Source organism: Bubalus kerabau, chromosome 5 (genome assembly GCF_029407905.1).
Source record: "Bubalus kerabau isolate K-KA32 ecotype Philippines breed swamp buffalo chromosome 5, PCC_UOA_SB_1v2, whole genome shotgun sequence".
NCBI classification, from domain to species: Eukaryota; Metazoa; Chordata; class Mammalia; order Artiodactyla; family Bovidae; genus Bubalus; species Bubalus kerabau.
In genome coordinates, this window is record NC_073628.1 from 42,601,075 (window position 1) to 42,620,575 (window position 19,501).

Below are 19,501 nucleotides of genomic sequence, written 5' to 3' on the forward strand. Positions count from 1 at the left end.
CCTTATCAGGATACATTCTCAGAGTAGTTCTTTAAGCTTTTAGAAACAACCAAGAAAAGGAAAGAAGCTCAAAACTTTCATCCACACTGGCTTAAGTTATTAAAAATTTAAGTAAGCCTTAGGGTAGAATGCACAGTAGAGCCTTTCCAAGGGGAAAGGAGGAAGCCACAAGGGAACTGAAGGATGTAGGATGGCAAAGAGTGTGGGTGGAGAAACCAGGAGAAGAAAAGAATTGGGAAGCTTAGAACACACTTGAGAAACTCTTGCTTTTGTTTTTCATTTTTTTAGAAGTCTAGGCTGACCCTGTTTGTGGCCACATACCCCCTTCCAACATTCTTGTCTAGAGAATTCCATGGACAGGGGAGTCTGGCAGGCTAGAGTCCATGCGGTCTCAACGAGTTGGACACAACTCAGCAACTAACACTCTCACTTTTTACTCTCAGCCAAGATGATATAAGCTACCAGAGGAACCAGTCCTCAGAGAGGTAGTCTTAGGGGAAGAGATTGGAGAGACAGAGGGGAACTAAAAAGGTCAGTCCACTTCTGGGCTCCTTCAGACCGGAGTAGCACCAAGAGTGGGGCCACGTAAGGCCCTGGTCAGTTGAGAGGCTACTAGACTCTCCGTGATTCCCTAAGCACCCAAACTTTTTTTCAGAGAACATGTCATCTCAAATAATAAAGGAGGGGCTTCTCATCCCAGAGCAGGCCTACCTCTATAACCAGGAAACACACGGTATTCCTTATTGGGGAGGCAGCATCTGACGCACATGAAATTTCTTACATTTTCATCCTCTGCTCCCCATCAAGGCTCAGCCATGTCTGGGGAATTACTGTATGCCCGTCCCACAATTATTTGGGGGGAGAGACACGATGTGCTATCAAACTGCAGACCATTGTACCAGTGCGAGTATGTGAACTGTGCGTTACTGGTTTACAACAGGTACGTCAAGGCTGTATATTGTTATCCTGCTTATTTAATTTATATGCCGAGTACATCATGAGAAACACTGGGCTGGAAGAAGCACAAGCTGGAATCAAGATTGCTGGGAGAAATATCAATCACCTCAGATATGCAGATGACACCACCCTTATGGCAGAAAGTGAAGAGGAACTAAAAAGCCTCTTGATGAAAGTGAAAGTAGAGAGTGAAAAAGTTGGCCTAAAGCACAACATTCAGAAAACGAAGATCATGGCATCTGGTCCCATCACTTCATGGGAAATAGATGGGGAAACAGTGGAAACAGTGTCAGACTTTATTTTTGGGGGGCTCCAAAATCACGGCAGATGGTGATTGCAGCCATGAAATTAAAAGACGCTTACTCCTTGGAAGGAAAGTTGTGACCAACCTAGATAGAATATTAAAAAGCAGAGACATTACTTTGCCAACAAAGGTCCGTCTAGTCGAGGCTATGGTGTATCCAATAGTCATGTATGGATGTGAGAGTTGGGCTGTAAAGAAAGCTGAGTGCCGAAGAATTGATGCTTTTGAACTGTGGTGTCCAATAGTCCCTTGGACTGCGAGGAGATCCAACCAGTCCATTCTGAAGGAGATCAGCCCTGGGATTTCTTTGGAAGGAATGATGCTGAAGCTGAAACTCCAATACTTTGGCCTCCTCATGTGAAGAGTTGACTCATTGGAAAAGACTCTGATGCTGGGAGGGATTGGGGCAGGAGGAGAAGGGGACGACAGAGGATGAGATGGCTGGATGGCATCACCGACACCGATGGACATGAGTTTGAGTAAACTCTGGAAGTTGGTGATGGACAGGGAGGCCCAGCGTGCTGCGATTCATGGGGTTGCAAAGAGTTGGACACGACTGAGCGACTGAACTGAGCAGACATCAAGAGTATGCACTTAGAATCAGTTACAGCAGTTTGCTGAGACACCACAGTACATCCTCAGTGGGCTTATGCTTTGCATGCCCTAGTTGTTATCTATATTTCACTTTTCGAGTATTAATTTTTATTATATTTTATTAAAGGGCTCAATCTGTGATAACTAGAAAGAGAAAACACTTAAATCCCTAACACCAGTCCTTTACCACCGTTTGTGCCAGTACTACCCAGCAGCCAGAACTAGAGCTGAGCGCGCTTGGAGTTTTCTTTGCCGCTCAAAAGAGAACCTCATCCCCTGCTCCCCCTCTGTTCATCAGAGCCCTCTCTGCCTCCTCAAGCTACAGATGCAAAGACCAGTTCCAAAGGAACGCAGGTAGCTTCTCATGCTTGAACACACGTTTAATACCCACAATGAGTTAATTACTCACAAACAAGCACTCATAATTGTGCCCACAACAGAAGAAGGACTCTTGCTCCAGAGCTTATTAGGGGGAAAAAAAAAAAATCCTTCAGAAACTGCAATACCCAGTCAGGGTTGCCTCACGCTCCCTGACTCCTAAGAAAATATTGACAGGTATTGAGTCATTCTATTGAAGTTCACTTAGTCTAAAAGTACAGGCCGCAAAATATACTTAACACACCCAGTTCCCAAAGGTCAAAGTATAGGTGAGAAACATGCTGGAACCTGACACTGAGTAAAGCAGGAGCTTCTGACACAGAGAGAAGGAAGTCAGTAACAGCTCCTGCTACAGTTCTGGGTGATCACCGCTCACGCCACGTAACGAGCAAAGTATGCCGGACACATCAAACATGTTTATTCCTGTCTTATTGGCCTACCTCATCTGTGTTATAATAACATGTTAGTCGCTCAGTCTTGTTCGACACTTTATGACCCCAGGACCGTAGCCTACCAGGCTCCTCTGTCCATGGAATTCTCCAGGTAAAAATATTGGAGTGGGTTGCTATTTCCTTCTCTAGGGGATCTTCCTGACCCAGGGATTGAACTCAGGTCTTCTGTATTGCAGGCAGATTCTTTACCATCTGAGCCATCAGGGATTGCCAACCTAATATAAGGCCACCTGCAAATTGCCAATTTTCTTTCTTCCTGAGAAATGCCAAGTGGTACCCCTACCTCGTTACATTCCATCTCATAACACCCTGGTGAGACAGCTTGGTCCCGAGGTACATACAGATGAAACCTTAAAGATGTGTCTGAGGTCATCCAGGAAATGTAACCAACAATATAGACACAAATGTGGACACTATTCACAGCCTCAAATTGGGAAAGGAAGGTGAGTACCCACCAGGCTGTGTGGTCATAAGGAAACTCAGTCAAGCTCTAAGGGTTGTGGCATCTCAGTCCCTTAGGCCATTTGAGATGAAATGAGTTCCTGGGAGAAGGAAAGGAGGTCCTTCACTATCTCCTGGCGTTTGCTCAAACTCATGTCCATTGAGTTGGTGATGCTGCCTAACCAGCTTCTCATCCCCTGCCACCCCCCTCCTCCTTTTGCCTTCAATCTTTCCCAGCATCAGGGTCTTAAGAGAACATCACAGATCATCCTGGGTGGGGGTGGGGGGGATATGGTGTCGCCTACCACCCAGGAAAACAAAGCAAGTCCTCTCTAAAAGGGAAATGGATAAACAACAAGTACCTTAATAGACTCAGTATTCCATTATTCATATAACATAAGACTTATATTTGACCCTGAAATGCCTGTTGGTGCCTATAGAATAGACCCACTCTCTCATCCACAAATTATATTGAAAACATCCCCATTTCCCAGGTGTCTCAGCCTTGGACCTTAACTCATTGACTGTCCCACCAGCAAATTCACTGACTTCACTACAGTAGGCGATTCTGATTCAATTGCCTTCACTGAGGAACTAGAGAGAAAATGTAATTGTCCTTCAACCAAAGAGTAACAACTATACTGCCCAATGGACAGATACCAATGGGAAGATCCTTAAATATCTAAAAACAAATCATCTTGGTTGAAAAAGTTTGTGGCAACATAGCCTCATAATCAGCTATATCATAGGAAGGATGTACAAATGTGCATTTTGATTGGTCAGGTGATAAGATAAATGGAAAATGCACAAAAGCAAGACTGAAATATTGAGGACAATCTGCATCCTTAAGAGCCATCTATTCAGTACCTACCATGTACCAGGTATTTTATGTACTAATTCTCATCAGAATCTTTCTTATACAGTATGATTCCTATCTATAGTTAGGGAAAGAGATTCAGGGAGATTAAATGACTTGCCCATGGTCAAATGCTAATAAATGGCATATTCAGGACTGGAATTCCCATCTGCTTGGTTTTGGTGCTTAAATTTCTTCAATTGCACCAGGCTGTTACAATTTGATCATCACTGATTTCTTTTTTTGGGCCACATTTGTGCAGCTTGTGGGGCTCTTAGTTCCCTGACCAGGGAAGGAACCTGGGCCCACAGCAGTGTATCTAAGTCCTAACACTGGATCACCAGGGAATCCCCCCCATTCATCTCTTTCCTTCAATGACTTATTCCCCAATATTCATTTTGGAGTACATTTTCATTTACTCTATGAAGAAACCCTTAGTACAAATAACAATTTAAAAAAAAAAACAGCTCTAGTTGGTGGGAAGAAATCACCACTTGACATTTTATTTAATATGCAGATTTGTTAGACATTCTGGAAGCTGAGAAAGAATACCACTCAGGTTTTGTTCATATCAGGGCTCAGAACGCTCTCATCCATGCCCTCCTCCCCACACCCATGAGACCTGGCTGGCCTCACAGCAGGACCTAGCCAGGACCCCCATGTGCAGCAGCTCTCCCCATGGGCTCGGTCTCACCTGGGGCTTGCTGGGGCTACATCTTCTTCTGGCTCTTCTACAACACCGGTTAGCTCTGGGGGGAGGAAAGCATCCTTGTGGACGTTATTCACCCAGCTTTCCTTTGCCCTGTTTGCTCTGTCCTTACTCTGCTCATCTGAAACAGGAAATAATAAAGGCAAGAACGTTATCCATCTGTCTTCTCCACAACCTACAACTTCTCATATCAGCTCTAACCTCTGAAGGCTGGAACCTGAACGTCAGGCCTTCCCTGAACACCCTGGCATCACGAATGAGTCTGTGTACTTGAGATCAGAATTATCAATACACCTGTGAGAGGAGTCATGTTGTTAGTTGCCCACAAGTAGCCTCCAGCGAGCATGGGCGCATCTTTAAATGTGCAGACACGACTAAAGCAAAATTCCGACTGCTCTAGGTGAATCTGACTTGAATTGGGGTCAGGACTTGTTGCATATGGCCAGGGGATGCTCAGGGTAGGGAAGTTCTTGTTGGGACAGAAACAGCATCATTACCAACTCTTTACTGAACAGCTACAATGGGCTCGACTCAAGGCTGGGTTCTGGGATACAAAAGGGAACAAATGCTTCTATTCTGGAATGTTCCTCTCCACTGCCTCCTCCTCTCACAGTCTCTACACAGCCAAATTCTACAAGTTCTCAGAAGCTAGCTCAGATGCCAGAGCCCCCTTAAAATCTCTGTGATCCCTCTTCAGGAAATAATCTCTTTGGTCTCTGAACACCCACTGCTCTCTATCTGCACCTCTTGGATAATTAGCCTCAACTGAGTGATGACTGAGTTCGAGGCAAAGTGTTGAGTCCCTTGTATGCATGATCCTCTGAGGAGGGAAAAATTTTCCAAGTTTACAGATTTCAAAATTGAAGACCAAAGGGATCAAGAGACTTGCCTAAGGCCACATAGCCAGTAAGCGCCAGTAATACTTCCATCAGTGTTAAGAATTAAGATGAAGCAACATGTGCTTAGTCATTCCAGTCGTGTTTGACTCTCTGCCACCCCACGGACTGTAGCCCGCCTGGCTCCTCTGTCCATGGGATTCTCCAGGCAAGAACACTGGAGTGGGTTGCCATGCCCTTTTCCAGGTGATCTTCCTGACCCAGGGATTGAACCCAGGTCTCCTGCATTGCAGGCAGATTCCTTACTGTCTGAGCCACAAAGGACTCCCAATTTCCAAATACATTCACAGGTCTTTCTACTCATAAGTCTAGTTTCTTTAACTGCAAAATGGAGCCCTCGGTATAACCCACGGGACCCTTCAAGATTTCTTAAGTTCTGGGTGGTTTTGGGAGGGTGCATGGCAGAGCTGGGATTTCAGCCCTTCTGATGTAGAGCTACACTCCTTATAGATGGGGGCTGACTCCTTACGATGAGCTATGCAGTGCTCATAGCCCGTTGATGACAAGTTACTTCACTTCTCTGAGTTTTATGTATTGCATACATATAATGAGGATAATAATACCTACCTTATAAGATTGCTACTACAATTAGAAATATTAGGGAAGAAATGCCTGTAACATATTAGATGCCAAAGAGATAATTTCCTTATTGAGAACAGGTTAGAACTAGACAGGTGCTAGTTCTCAGGGGTAAAGGTTTAACCTGACTAGTGCAGAGTTGATTAGAGAGAAGTCACCTGGTAAATATTTAATGAACTCAACAGAATTCTGAAGAAGCCTCCAAAATGCTGTCTTTACAGTCCCTTAAATGATGTACTTGGTTTTTAAAGAAGTACCAGGTGTCACAGTCATTGAGCAGGAAGGCCAATCTCTTCCTGTTACTCTACTCAGGAGAAAAGGTTCTGAATTTTTAGTTAGAGCCAAAGAAAGAGGAGATGGTCGATCCCTGATAAGAGCTTTCCAGGTGGTACACAGGTTAAAAAAAAAAAAAAAAAAAAAAAATCTGCCTGCCAATGCAGGAGACACAAGAGATGTAGATTTGATGCCCCAAGGTTGGGAAGATCCCCTGGAGTAGGAAATGGCAACCCGCTCCAGTATTCTTGCCTGGAACATTCCATGGACAGAGGAGCCTGGTAGGCTACCGTCCAAGGGTCAGACACGACCGAGTGCACGCGCGTGCGCGCACACACACACACACGCATCCTTTATAAGCCTCAATTGTCAATGTTACTCCAAGTCAATATGGCAGCTAAAGGGCTTCCTTTGTTCTTCTTTACCACACTAAGTCACTTAGCCCTGACTTCATCCATCCAAACCCAAGAAGATTTTGACCTACAGGACCACACAGTATGCAAAGCACACCCCTAAATGATTTCCCTCCGCAGATTCAGTAGCGATGGTGACACCCTCCCCTTCTCCCAAGGACTACTTCTCCCAAACAAATGTTGCCTTGAGAGGCAGTAGCCCAATCAACTTACCTGCTGCCTGGGGCCTCTTCTTCCTCATGGATGCTCTGATGATATCTGCACCGTGGATTCTGTCTCTGTGTCTTTTTGCCTTGGCTTCATAAAACCACTGGCCACTCATATTCTTCAGTTGCTGGTCATCCTTAACTTTTTCAGGCAAATGTCTACAAAAGGAAAAACGCTTTACTTTGTTATGAATCCACAGTAAGTAAATGAGTTCACAGTGACACTGCACAAAGAAGTTGTAAGCATTTGGCCAAAATGAAGCTCTCGATGTTCTAAGAGATCCCACAAACCTCCCAGATGACTCACCAGTGTATGCTTTAACTAAAAGGTCACAGGATCCAATGCCAACATTTTTCAAAAATTCAAAGGTTTAAGCCATGATCCCCAGATGATGCCTGAGATTTCTCAAGAGCAAATTCACTTTTTGGCTGCAGGCTTGTGTGTTCACTGTTCAAATGCAAATACCCAAGAGAAAGAGGGCATGTTACACTTCCCTAAGCCTTGGTTTCCTTATTTTTAAAAAGGGGTTAAAGGAGAATGGCATTGAAACGTGTATATTATCATATGTGAAACGGATCACCAGTCCAGGTTTGATGCATGATACAGGGTGCTCGGGGTTGGTGAACTGGGATGACCCAGAGGGATGGGATGGGGAACACATGTACACCCGTGGCGGATTCATGTCAATGTATGACAAAACCAATACAATATTGTAAAGTAATTAGCCTCCAAATAAATAAAGTGGAAAAAAATTACAGTATCATAAAAATAATTTCACTGTATGAAAAAATAAAATAAATTTTTTAAAAGGGAGATAATTACCCCACACAAAAAAAGGGGTTAAGGAATTTCCCTGATGGTTTAGTGGTTAAGACGTCACCTTCCAACAAAGCGGGTGCGGGTTTGATCCCTAATTGGGGAGATAAGATCCCACAAGCCTCAGTGGCCAAAAAAGCAAAACTTAAAACATCTGCAATACTGTAACGAATCCAAGAAAGACTTTAAAATGTCCACCTTAAAAAATCTTTAAAAAGGAAGGGGGTTAATGATAGTAACTCACCTCGTGAGATTTCTATGAGGATTAAATTAGCTAATGCACGTACATTACCATCTGCGTATGCCTGGAGCCTAATAAACACTGAGTGGATAACTGGTGGGGAAGGTATCAGCTCATCAGTTCTTGCCATTTCAGTGAAATGAATTTATCAGAGACTTCTTTGGAAGCCTATGTGTCCATGGTTCTTAATTCCGGGAAAATGAATTCAACAAGGCAGGCTGGGATCAGGGAAGATCAAGCTTAGGTGGGGTAGGGAGTGCAGGTAGGGGTAAATTCCATTTGTGCAGATACTGCTTCTAAGGGTTCCGCAGTCATTGACGCTCACGGAAAAGCTAAAATCTAAAGAACAAACCAAGTGCCACCCTCCTAAAGTTTCCCCCATTTTACAGAAGAGGGAAAAACACTGTTCTGCAATGACAAGTTTCATATCCTCCACATCTCTCTACCCATGTCGATAAAATGAGTCAAAAAAATCTATCTTTTCTTGTTCACAGAGCTGTACTTACAATAAAGTAAAATAAAAGCCTTTGGAAGATACTGTGCTACAAAAATCCAACAGGGTTTGATGATTGTCATTCAAGCTAATACGCACACTACCTAACGTAGCAAATCTAAGTGTTTTAGCCAGAGAATGTGCAGGGGGGCCACACACGGCGGTGGCAGGGCTGTGTGTGACGGCCGCACAGAGGCCCACCAGGGAAAGAGGAAGGCGGGAGGGGCAGTCACCAGGGTTCTGGCAAGTACGTTTTCTCTCTCTGAAGTGTGCCTAAAGAGACCCTTTCCAGACAGAGTCTGGACGTTTCTCTGCTGGAAACGTCTCTGCTCTCCACTTAAAGAAGTGACCCTACGCCAAACATGTCCGATCACAACCCTCGGACACACGCGGTAGTAACAGCCCACCACCAATCCTAACAGGGACAGTGCCTTCACTTCATGGTTCTGAATCACCAGAGGTCGTGGTTCCTGTGAAATGTGTCTAATGATTTCCCATTGCCCAGATTTTCTTTGTTCAAATATCTTTATTGGAATATAGTTGATTTAAAATGTTGTGTTAGCTTCTGCTGTACAGCAAAGTGATTCAGTTATACATATATGCATATCCACTTTTTTAGGTTCTTTTCCCACATAGGTTATTACAGAGTATTGAGTAGAGTTCCCTGTGCTATACAGTAGGTCCTTATTAGTTATCTATTTTTATATATAGTAGAGTGTATATTTTTAACAGCCAGGACACAGAAGCAACCTAAATGTCCATCAACAAGAATGGATAAAGAAGATGTGTTCATTCAGCCATTAAAAAAAAGAAGAAAAAAGAGTGAAATGACTTTGTGGTAAAAGAATCTGCCTGCAGGGCAGGGGATGTGGGTTTGATCCCTGGGTCCGGAAAATTCCCTGGAGAAGGAAATGGCAACCCAGTCCAGCATTCCTGCCTGGGAAATCCCATGGACAGAGGAGCCTGGATGGACTTAGAGACTGTCATATTGAGTGAAGTAAGTGAGACAGAGAAAAACCAATATTATATGATATTGCTGACATGTGGAATCATTGCCTAGATTTTCAGCAGAGCAAAAAATCCACCCTGGTTGCTGATGAAGCTTTTGCCTTCCCTTCCCAAAAGGACCTCATTCAAGTTCAATGCCAGAAAAGAGAAGTCCTTCCCGCTCTCCGTGACTAGACAGTGAGCCCTAGGGGAAGAGCCTGTACTCAATATATCTTTGCTTCATGTCTGGAAAACAGTGGGTTTTCACACAGCACTTTTGGAGGGAAGGAATATCCTATGCGGCCCCCAACCACCTGGCTTCAGGCTATCTTTTCAGATTCGTTTTCCAGCACTTGCTCCCATGCTCCCCACTTGACTTCTCACTGATCTCCAAACTGCTCTTGCATGACCTCTGCAGACATTAAGGGCAGGCGGTTGTGGCAGAAAGACTATGGGCTTTGGCATCTTCCCAAATTCGGTCCAAATTCCAGTTCTGACCCTGCTTAAATGCCATCTTTGGCAGCTTCCTGTACCCCTGTAAGCTTCAGTCTCCTTGTTTATAAAGACAGAGGGAAATAAGAGGTACTCTGCAGGACTTTTGGATGACAAAAGGCAGTATTTACCTAGAAGCACCTAACAGTACCTGGATCCTGGTAAGAGACCAGTAAATGTAAATTCTCTGGGGATGTCTCTCTCTCACTTCTCTGTCTAGCACGCGACCCCTCATCCCTCAGATCTATGCACCGCCTCACCGGGGAAGGCTTCCCTGACTCCCGAGGGCACCGGGCGGCTAGCCCTTCTCCGTGCTCCCACAGCTCCTCCATGGCGGTGCTCAGTGCGCCATGTTCCAATTATCTGTTTGCACAGCCATCTCACACACTGACCTGTGAACTCTGCTAACCCCTTGAAAGCGAGAACTACCTCCTAATCACCTTTCTAACAAAAGCCCCTAGCACAGAGCCCAGCACTGAACTGATGCCTAGAAACTGTTAAGTGGATAACTTGTTAACACATAAATGCACAGCAGTCAGCCTGGTGTGAGTCGGATAAGAGATGAGAGCCTGTTGTTCCTGGGCTTGAGTGAACCAAGCTCCATCACAATGGCAGTGCCTTCTCTGGTTCAGGCAGTACACTTCATCTCTTGGAGGATTAGGAAAATGCAGAAGGAAATCTGACATCGACCATGAGCTTGTCTAAGGAGACCACAAACCCTCAGAGCGTAACAATTCCCAATTTCCCTTTATGAGATTATTTATTTTCTTGTTTTTGTTGTTCAACTGAAAGGCACTTTGTAAGCATCATTAGGCAACGCTTGATCTGCTCCTGCCTAACTGACTGTCTCCAAGCCTCTGGCCCCTCTAAGCCTGCAGTCCTCTGGGACTCAGGCTCCCAGTAAGGCCATTACAGTAAAGAACTCAGGCTGGGTTTCTGGTTCATCTCTTTTAAAGTGGCAAAAAAATAGGAAATACTTTCAAAAGCACTAAGTGCTATTTATATATTTCCTATCATAATAAACACTGCCAGAGTTAATCAATCTCTTTTTCTATCTTAGCCATTTGGAATATTTTCTATTCCAAGACAAGACATCAAAGCCCAAGTTCTGTAGAGATGTAGATTACAAAAGAAATCCCACCATCAGGGACTTCCCTGGTGGCCCAGTGTTAAGACTCGATGTTTCCACTGCAGGAGGCGCAGGTGTGATCTCTCATTTAGGAACCAAGATCCCGAAGGCTGCACAGCATGACCAAAAAAGGAATTAAAAAAACCTACCACCTAGGTGGGGCTGGTAAAATCTTAGCACCTGGAGAATATTATGGGTAGTGAAATAAGTCAGCCAGAAAGACAAATCATGTATGATGTCACTTACTTGGGGAATGTGCTCATTCCACACACTAGCAGTGTAAAGCTCAAAATTTTTCAAGCTAGGCTTCACAGTACATGAACTGAGAACTTCCAGATGTACAAGCTGGGTTTAGAAGAGGCAGAGGAACCAGAGATCAAATTGCCAACATCCATTAGATCATAGAGAAAGCAAGGGAGTTCCAGAAAAATATCTGCTCCTCCTTCATTGACTATGCTAAAGCCTTTGACGGTGTGGATCACAACAAACTGGAAAATTCTTAAAGAGATGGGAATTCCAGACCACCTATATGCAGGTCAAGAAGAAACAGTTGGAACCAGACAGGGAACAACAGACTGGTTCAAAATTGGGAAAGGAGTACATCAAGGCTATATATTGTCACCCTTCTTATTTAACTTCCATGCAAAGTACATCATGCAAAATGTTGGGCTGGATGAATCACAAGCTGGATTCAAGACTGCTGGGAGAAATATCAACAACCTCAGATATGCAGATGATACCACTCTAATGGTAGAAGTGAAGAGGAACTAATGAGGGTGAAAGAAGAGAGTGAAAAAGCTGGCTTAAAACTCAACATTCAAAGAACTAAGATCATGGCATCTGGTCCCATCACTTCGTGGCAAATAGAAGGGGAAAAAGTGGAAGCAGTGGCAGATTTTATTTTCTTGGGCTCCAAAATCACCGCAGGTGGTGACTGCAGCTATGAAATTAAAAGACGCTTGCTCCTTGGAAGAAAAGCTATGACAAACCTAGGCAGCATATTAAAAAGCAGAGACAACACTTTGCTGACAAAGGTCCATAGAGTCAAAGCTATGGTTTTTCCAGTAGTTGTGTACAGATGTGAGAGATGGACCATAAAGCAGGCTGAAAGTCAAACAATTGATGCTTTCAAACTGTGTTGCTGAAGAAGACTTTTGAGAGTCCCTTGGACAGCAAGGAGATCAAACCAGTCAATCCTAAAGGAAATCAACCCTGAATATTTATTTGAAGGACTGATGCTGAAGCTGAAGCTCCAATACTGTGGCAACCTGACAGGAAGAGCCAACTACTGGAAAAGACCTCGATGTTGGGAAAGACTGAGGGCAAGAGGAGAAAGGCGTGACAGAGGATGAAATGTTTGAATGGCATCCCTGACTCAATGGACATGAGTTTGAGCAAACTCAGGGAGATAGTGAAGGACAGGGAAGCCTGGCATGCTGTAGTCCATGGGGTCACAAAGAGTCAGACACGACTGAGCAACTGAACAGTAACAACAAAAAATAATACAAATGATGTGTATGCAAAACAAGAATAGACTTGGGGATATAGAAAACAAACTAATGGATAATAAAGGGGAAAAGGAATGGAGGAAGGGCAAAATAGGGATACCAGATTAAGAAATACAAATTACTATGTATAAAATAGATAAGCAACACAGATATATTGTATAGCACCGGGAATTATAGCTGTTATCTTGCAATAACTTTTAAAGACATATAATCTACAAAAATACTGAATCCCAATGCAGTACTAATAGGAAACATATAATATTGTAAATTAACTATAAGTTTTAAAAATTAAAATAAAAAATATTTTTTACCAGCCTACATTGACCTCTCATTTTTCTGGAACTTGAATTGTACCAACAAATTAGCATTTGATTCTCTAGTGGTACCATTTAGCTGAAGTGGGAAAAAGGGTAAGTTTCTTGGCCCTCACACTTTTTACCATCCTCTCCACTTGCATGTTATACTTAGTAGAGAGCTGAGGACAGAGAAGATGCTCAATAAATACCCACGGTCTGCTGGGCAAAGCGAAAGCAGAATACTCAGCCTAGCGAAGACGCTGTCCTGGTCATGCCCCATTCCATCAGCTAATATACACTAAGCATGTGCTTTATACTGCGCTTCATGCATGGCACTTAACATGCATTATCTCATTTAATCCTTACAGGTTTACTATGATGCCCAAAGAATTCAGTCAATTGCAGAAGATGGCCATCTAGCCTCCTCTGTATGTTAAAGGCCTTATCTGTTCATTTGCTTACCCACTAGTTCATTGATTCCCTATTGCATACAAGGTATATGCTTGGAACTGTACATAAAATAGTCTACAGCCAGTCTAACTGCCAATGCCAACTGCCATGGTGCAGAAAGAATGTGAGCACTTCCACAGAAAAGCCTGAACAGTGGCACCCTTCATCCTGGGTTCAAACAGCTTTCTTCCTTGTACTTACACAGCACACCCCAGATTCTAGCTATTCATCATGAGGAAGCAAAGGTCTAGCATCATAGGCAGAACCTGGACGATATTATCTGATCAGCTGTGGATAATGAGAATCAGCAGACTGGCCAGAGAGGCTGACCACTTGATTCCCTAGATAGTACTTTTTAACCCCTCAGCATATTCTGGGCAAGAAGGTTAGACTAGGTGATTTGAAAGTACTCTTACATGTTTGTTTTGAATATGAGAGCTGGAATGGACCTTGGATAGTTAAAAATGGCCTCACTTCAGGGATGAATTGAAACCCAGAGAGGTTAAGAGGTTTGCCCAAGGTCACACAGAGCCAGGACCAGAAGCCAGCCTGCCTCCTCACCCACATTCTTTCTACTGCTTTCCCACCCTGCCAAGGACAGCCAAACGTGGTTATGATTTCTAAGGTGGCTATCACACTTCACTCTTTCTATGAAGGAATTCAACCCTTGATAGAGAATCTGAAAACAAACACATGTGAAAATGAAATAAACTGCAAAAGCTCATTACAGCGGAAAATTAGACAAAACGTGCATCACTCACGTTGGGGATACGTTGCAGGTCCCCACAGTCTGCTGTGAGGCAGCACATTGTGTGGGAAACACAGGTTTGTAGTTGGATGAGCAAGGTTTCACTCTTACAGGGCACTTAACCTCACCCCCCCACCCCCATTTCCTCCTTGTTGAGTGGGTTCGGCTACACTGATCCAGGGATCAAGGGGGAAAATGTGACACTGTGTACAATGTCAACCCTGGACAAATGGTTACTTTCCCCTTTTCTTTGACAGAAAACACCATCAGAGGTGCTGAAAGGCAGTTCTTCAATGACAACTGCCTTCATTTCAAAGAAACGAGGGCTTAAGGCAGCAGCTGAGGATCACAAGATGTGGTCGCGGTTGAGATGGTATCTACTGCAAGAACACCCGTCACCCTAGATGTGGTTGTGTGTTTATGGGGTGGGGGGCACAGTGCTGGTGGTGTAAAGACACCCAGGGGCAATGATTTCCTGTTGGCAGTGTGACACAAAGCACAGGAAACACCACCTCTAGAGTGTGTCATTTTCAAACCATAAAAGACCAAAATTATATCTATGCATGTGTCGTGGTGTTTCTTAAAAAAAAAAAAAAAAAAAAAAAAGAGGACAAAGAGGGAGGAGGCAGCCAGGAGAGAGGAAAAGAATCCATGCTGATGTCTGCTGCCCTGCTGCTTTGTGAAATGTCTGCAGCGGGCAGTGAGGAGAGCAGGCTGGGTGGAGCCGCATGGTGGTAACTGCACGTAGCGCTTGTGGCTACAGGTAGGGGGCGCTGCAGCGACCCGGGATTGCTGTCTTCTCACGCAACTCCAGAGACACAAAGTGGATATTCCCTTGGGTTCAAATCCACCTTCTACCATTAACAGGTTGAGTGATTTGGGAACTGGACACTTCTGTACGACACTTTCTCATCCATGAAATCTGGAGGTTGTTGTTGTTGAGTCGCCAAGTCGTGCCCGACTCTTTGAGACCCCCTGGACTGTAGCCCGGCAGGTTCCTCCATCCAGGGATTCTCCAGGCAAGAATATTGGAGTGGGTTGCCATGCCCTCTTCCAGGGGATCTTCCTGACCCAGGGATCGAACCTGCGTCTCTAATGTCTCCTGCATTGGCAGGCGAGTTCTTTTATCACTGGCGCCACCTGGGAAGCCCTGAAATTTGGATGGGAGGTAACCTATAGGATAAATCATCTCCAAAGGGTCTTGAAAGAGCTCGGATGTGAACAAGCCAAAGCATTCCTGGATAAATGAGGAATGGCAGGCAGATTTCAGTTGAAATGCAACTCTCCTCCACAGCAGTCCTGAAAAGGACCCGGAGGCAGTGTCTGCTCCTAGCAGGCAGCAGCGCTGCAGTCCGTTAGTAATGTCCTCGCTGCCAGGGTCCGTAAGGAACCAGCATTTGAAATAGCACTCTGAATTTCAGTGGCAGATTTGCCTTTCTAATGGTGTTTTGCTTAGGCTAAGAATAGAATTATCTAAATTATGTCTCTAAAGTCACTTACCAACTTGGAGGAGAACTGGGGCATTGCAAAATCATGTTAGGGAAACAAGGTCGAGGTTTTAAATTTGCAATTGATAATCCAATAAATGGTAAATACCTTGAGAGCTGGGACTGGTAGGCTGGTAATGTTTCAACTACCCTAAAATCCCTTTCATTAGTCCAGAGGTTTCCTATACTTAATGAGTGCTCAATTAGACTCCACCATTTTATTAATAAATAGTTGATAGGTTTAGGAGTAATTTCCTTCTAAGGAATCAGACCACTAACCAGAGAATTCTGTCCTTTTTTTTTTTCCTTAGAGGCATGGGTGGAGTGGTGAATAAGGAAATTAAAATGTATCAGTCATCTACTCTGTGCTAAGAAGATAAAGAATTGTTTTATCTGTCTATAATTCTTTGAGTTTGATACTATGGTTATTCCCAGTCTCTGAGCTGAGGGCTCAGAGAGGTCAAGTAACTTGCCGAATGGACCACAGTTGATTTAGTGGTGAGGAGAGGATTCAAAATCACATCAGTTTTGACTGAAGGGCCCTTACTGTTCTTCTCAAACCAGGAGACCAAGAGCTTTTCTTATCAAAGCTTTGGCACTGACTGACTGTGTGACCCTGGGTAAGTCACTTCTCCTCTCTGGGTTTTTCCTGCTTTATCTGTAAAGTGACTGATATGGACCCCAAAAATCTTTCCAGAGCTGTCAGGCTATAACTCTGATAGAAGCACCAAAAACAAACAGCTAGGGGACGGTAACAGGACTGAAAAGCAAAAGCCCAAGGAACAGCATTTTGTTCCATCAGTCTAGGAGCAGACAGCCTCAGAATCATCCAAGTCCCTTCAGGGCTAAAGCAAAGGGTTCGAGAGCGCCATTCCTCTTGTGTGGAGCAGGTGGTGAGCTGGGCCTCTGTCAGTGCCCACAGGGTGTGGGCCTGCTGCCCATCTGGCCCCTGGCACTCAGTCCTGGACCCGCCCATGGCCAAGTCCACCCAAGCTGCTTGGTGCCTAACTAGGAAGGCCCCCAGAATGGTGGCTCAGACGGTAAAGAATCCACCTGCAATGCAGGAGACCTAGGTTCGAGCCACAGGTTGGGAAGATCTCCTGGAGAAGGGAATGGCAACCCACTCCAGTTTTCTTGCCTGGAGAATCCCAAGGACAGAGTAGCCTGGTGGGCTACAGTCCATGGGGTCCCAAAGAGTTGGACACGACTGAGCAACTGACACACCGGAATGGTAGCAGCAAACAGGGTCTGACTCACACTAGATTTTTACCACCCCAAGCCATCTTCCATCAGTTTACAAAGCAAGAAACAAGGGCAGCACCAGCGGCAGCTTCGTAGATGTCCTCAGAAACAGTGCGTGGAAGGAGATTCTGCAAGGTCACCTCTGCAAGAGGACCCACAGCCTTCCTGCTGTGGCTGTAGACTCGCTGGTGCCAGTGGCTACACGCTCCCACCCCTCACCAGGCTCACTTTCAGGCAGAACTTGCAATTTTTAAGGACATTTTCAGCTCTTACTGGAGATGCCTGAGAAATACCTCCAGTCATACAGAACCGGAGAACTACGAGGAAGACCCAGTAGCCTGGAATCCCAGAGGCCAGGTAAATATAGAAGGGAGGGGGACTTCCCTGGTGGTCCAGGGGCTAACATCCTGTACTCCCAATGCCGGGGATCTAGGTCAGATCCCTGGTCAGGGAACCAGATCCCACATGCCGCAACTAGGAGTTTATAGCTGCAACTAAAGATTCGACGTGCTGTGACTAAGATCCAGCACAGTCAAATAATAAATATTAAAAAAATAAAATAAAATATTAATTATGTTTAAAATAGAAGGGAGGGTAACCTCCCTCTAGCCGTCATAATCTGGCTAGATGGAGGAAGCAGAGTTACAAATCACACGTAAAATCTTGTCGGTGCGTGCATGCTCAGTCGGTTCAGTCGTGTCTGACTCTGTGCAACCCCATGGACTGTAGCCCACCAGGCTCCTGTCTCCACGGAATTCTCCAGGCAAGAATACTGGAGTGGGTTGCCACACCCTCCTCCAGGGGATCTTCCCAACCCAGGGATCAAACCCACATCTCTTGAGTTTCGTCTCCTGCATTGGCAGACAGGTTCTTTACCATTAGCGCCACAGTGGGAGGAATTCAAATATAGCAGCTTGCTAATACTGAGAGTTCCCTCATCTCAAGGCAGGAAGAGGCATGGGGCCCTGGGGCAACCTCAGCTACACTGCTTTCCCTCCCAGTCTCTCCATCTAGTCTTCTGAGAGACTAAAGGAATTTCCATTCCCCCCCATGCTTGAAAATCTACTAATTTTTCCTCTGTGCTGCTCCCCCACACCCTCATTTCTAAAATGGGTCTAACAGTCTTGCCTCGCCAAATCTCAGGGCTGCTGGGAGGATCATAAGAGGATGACATTCATGTACTGTGACTGGTAAAGGATGAATGCTACCAAGAGACCTCGATGGCTGATTGGTGTAATTCCCAGCTCTCAAGGGGACACAGTTTGAGGCGCCCCACTTGCTGAGAGTGGGGAGCAGCAACTTGGAGGAAGGAACACGACAAGAAAGGAACCGCATTCTCACGATCTCCACCACCTACAGCCGTCTCCTGCCACAGTCACAGCTCAGTGTCCATGCAGCCACCCCCCTCGTCATGGCTGGCTCCCAGGACGTCCTGTCTGCTGCAGTTTTCTCAGGAAGGGATGGTAGACTGAGTGAATGAGTACCTGCAGGCCAGGATTTAATTCTCACTTCTGACATCTATGGATTGCATGAGCCTGGGTGAGTCACTTGACCTGTCTCAAGGTCAATTTCCTCACACATCAGGTTGGCGTAATTACAAACCACCCTGCACTCCAACTACATAAGTGTTGTGAGCTCAGAGGAAATAATGGGCATATAAGCCCCTTGCAATCTGTTAAGCACTGTTTAACATGAATTATGATGAGCAGCCATAATCAGACACACTGGAATCCTTAAAGGGAACTTCAGCATGTTCTTTTACAAAGCATCCATGTTCAAATGAGGGTCAACTAAAAAAAAAAAAAAAATTAAAATGGATACAAATAAATCCATGTTTATGATCATGGTGTCCCAAGAGGTAAGAAGATGGCTGATGCTCCTCTTGGATAATTCCTGGGATGGGGGTTATGTCATGAATACGACTAACTTACATTCAGGAAGCCTTTCACTGCCTTCAAAACCCAGATGACGAAGGTGATAGATGGCAGGGCTTGGACTCAAGCCCTCTGACCTCATGCTCCTCCTACCCCACAGGAGGTGAAAGTGGCAGGACTGTTGATGTGGAACATTTGGTTTGAGTTCCTCCCAACAAGAACAGCATCACACTTTCTCAAGGGACACAAATGAAAAACTGGCTCAGTCAGAACCAATTTCAACTTGCTGTTGAAATCATTTCAAGCATGTATGAAAATATGCAAAAATGTGAGCTACTTCTCTGTTCATAACACTTTAGAAACTTAAAATTTTTTCCTAATTTAGTACATGATCCACTTTTAAAGAAGTAGATTCAGTTAAAAAAAAAAAGTGAATATGTGTGTGCTTGTGTGTGTGTGTATACATTATACATATATATGGGAAGCATAGATGCATGGATATGTTTGTATAGAGTACTTCATTTTTAATCCAGTGTTTGATAAGTTAAAGGCATTTAGTTAGGTTTTTAATCAAGACTATTTCTGGCATGAGTCCTATGGGATGAGAGATACCAAGGAGGAGAAAGTTCTGTCCAGGAAATACACCTGAAATTGGAACCCGTAAGTCAGGCTCCAAGTC

General features: G+C 44.6%; 1 protein-coding gene across 7 annotated transcripts in view; it reads right to left on the reverse strand.

Moving 5' to 3' along the window:
• The window catches only part of SYTL2 (synaptotagmin like 2), a 119,141-nt gene that overhangs the window by 44,858 nt on the left and 54,782 nt on the right, over positions 1-19,501 (reverse strand). For all 7 annotated transcript variants that reach the window (XM_055581537.1, XM_055581536.1, XM_055581535.1 and 4 more), the window contains 2 exons: positions 7,066-7,217; positions 4,677-4,812 (listed from right to left, as the gene is read on the reverse strand). In XM_055581537.1, coding sequence (XP_055437512.1) covers positions 4,677-4,812; positions 7,066-7,217 — 288 coding nt within the window. The remainder of the gene's footprint in view (positions 1-4,676; positions 4,813-7,065; positions 7,218-19,501) is intronic.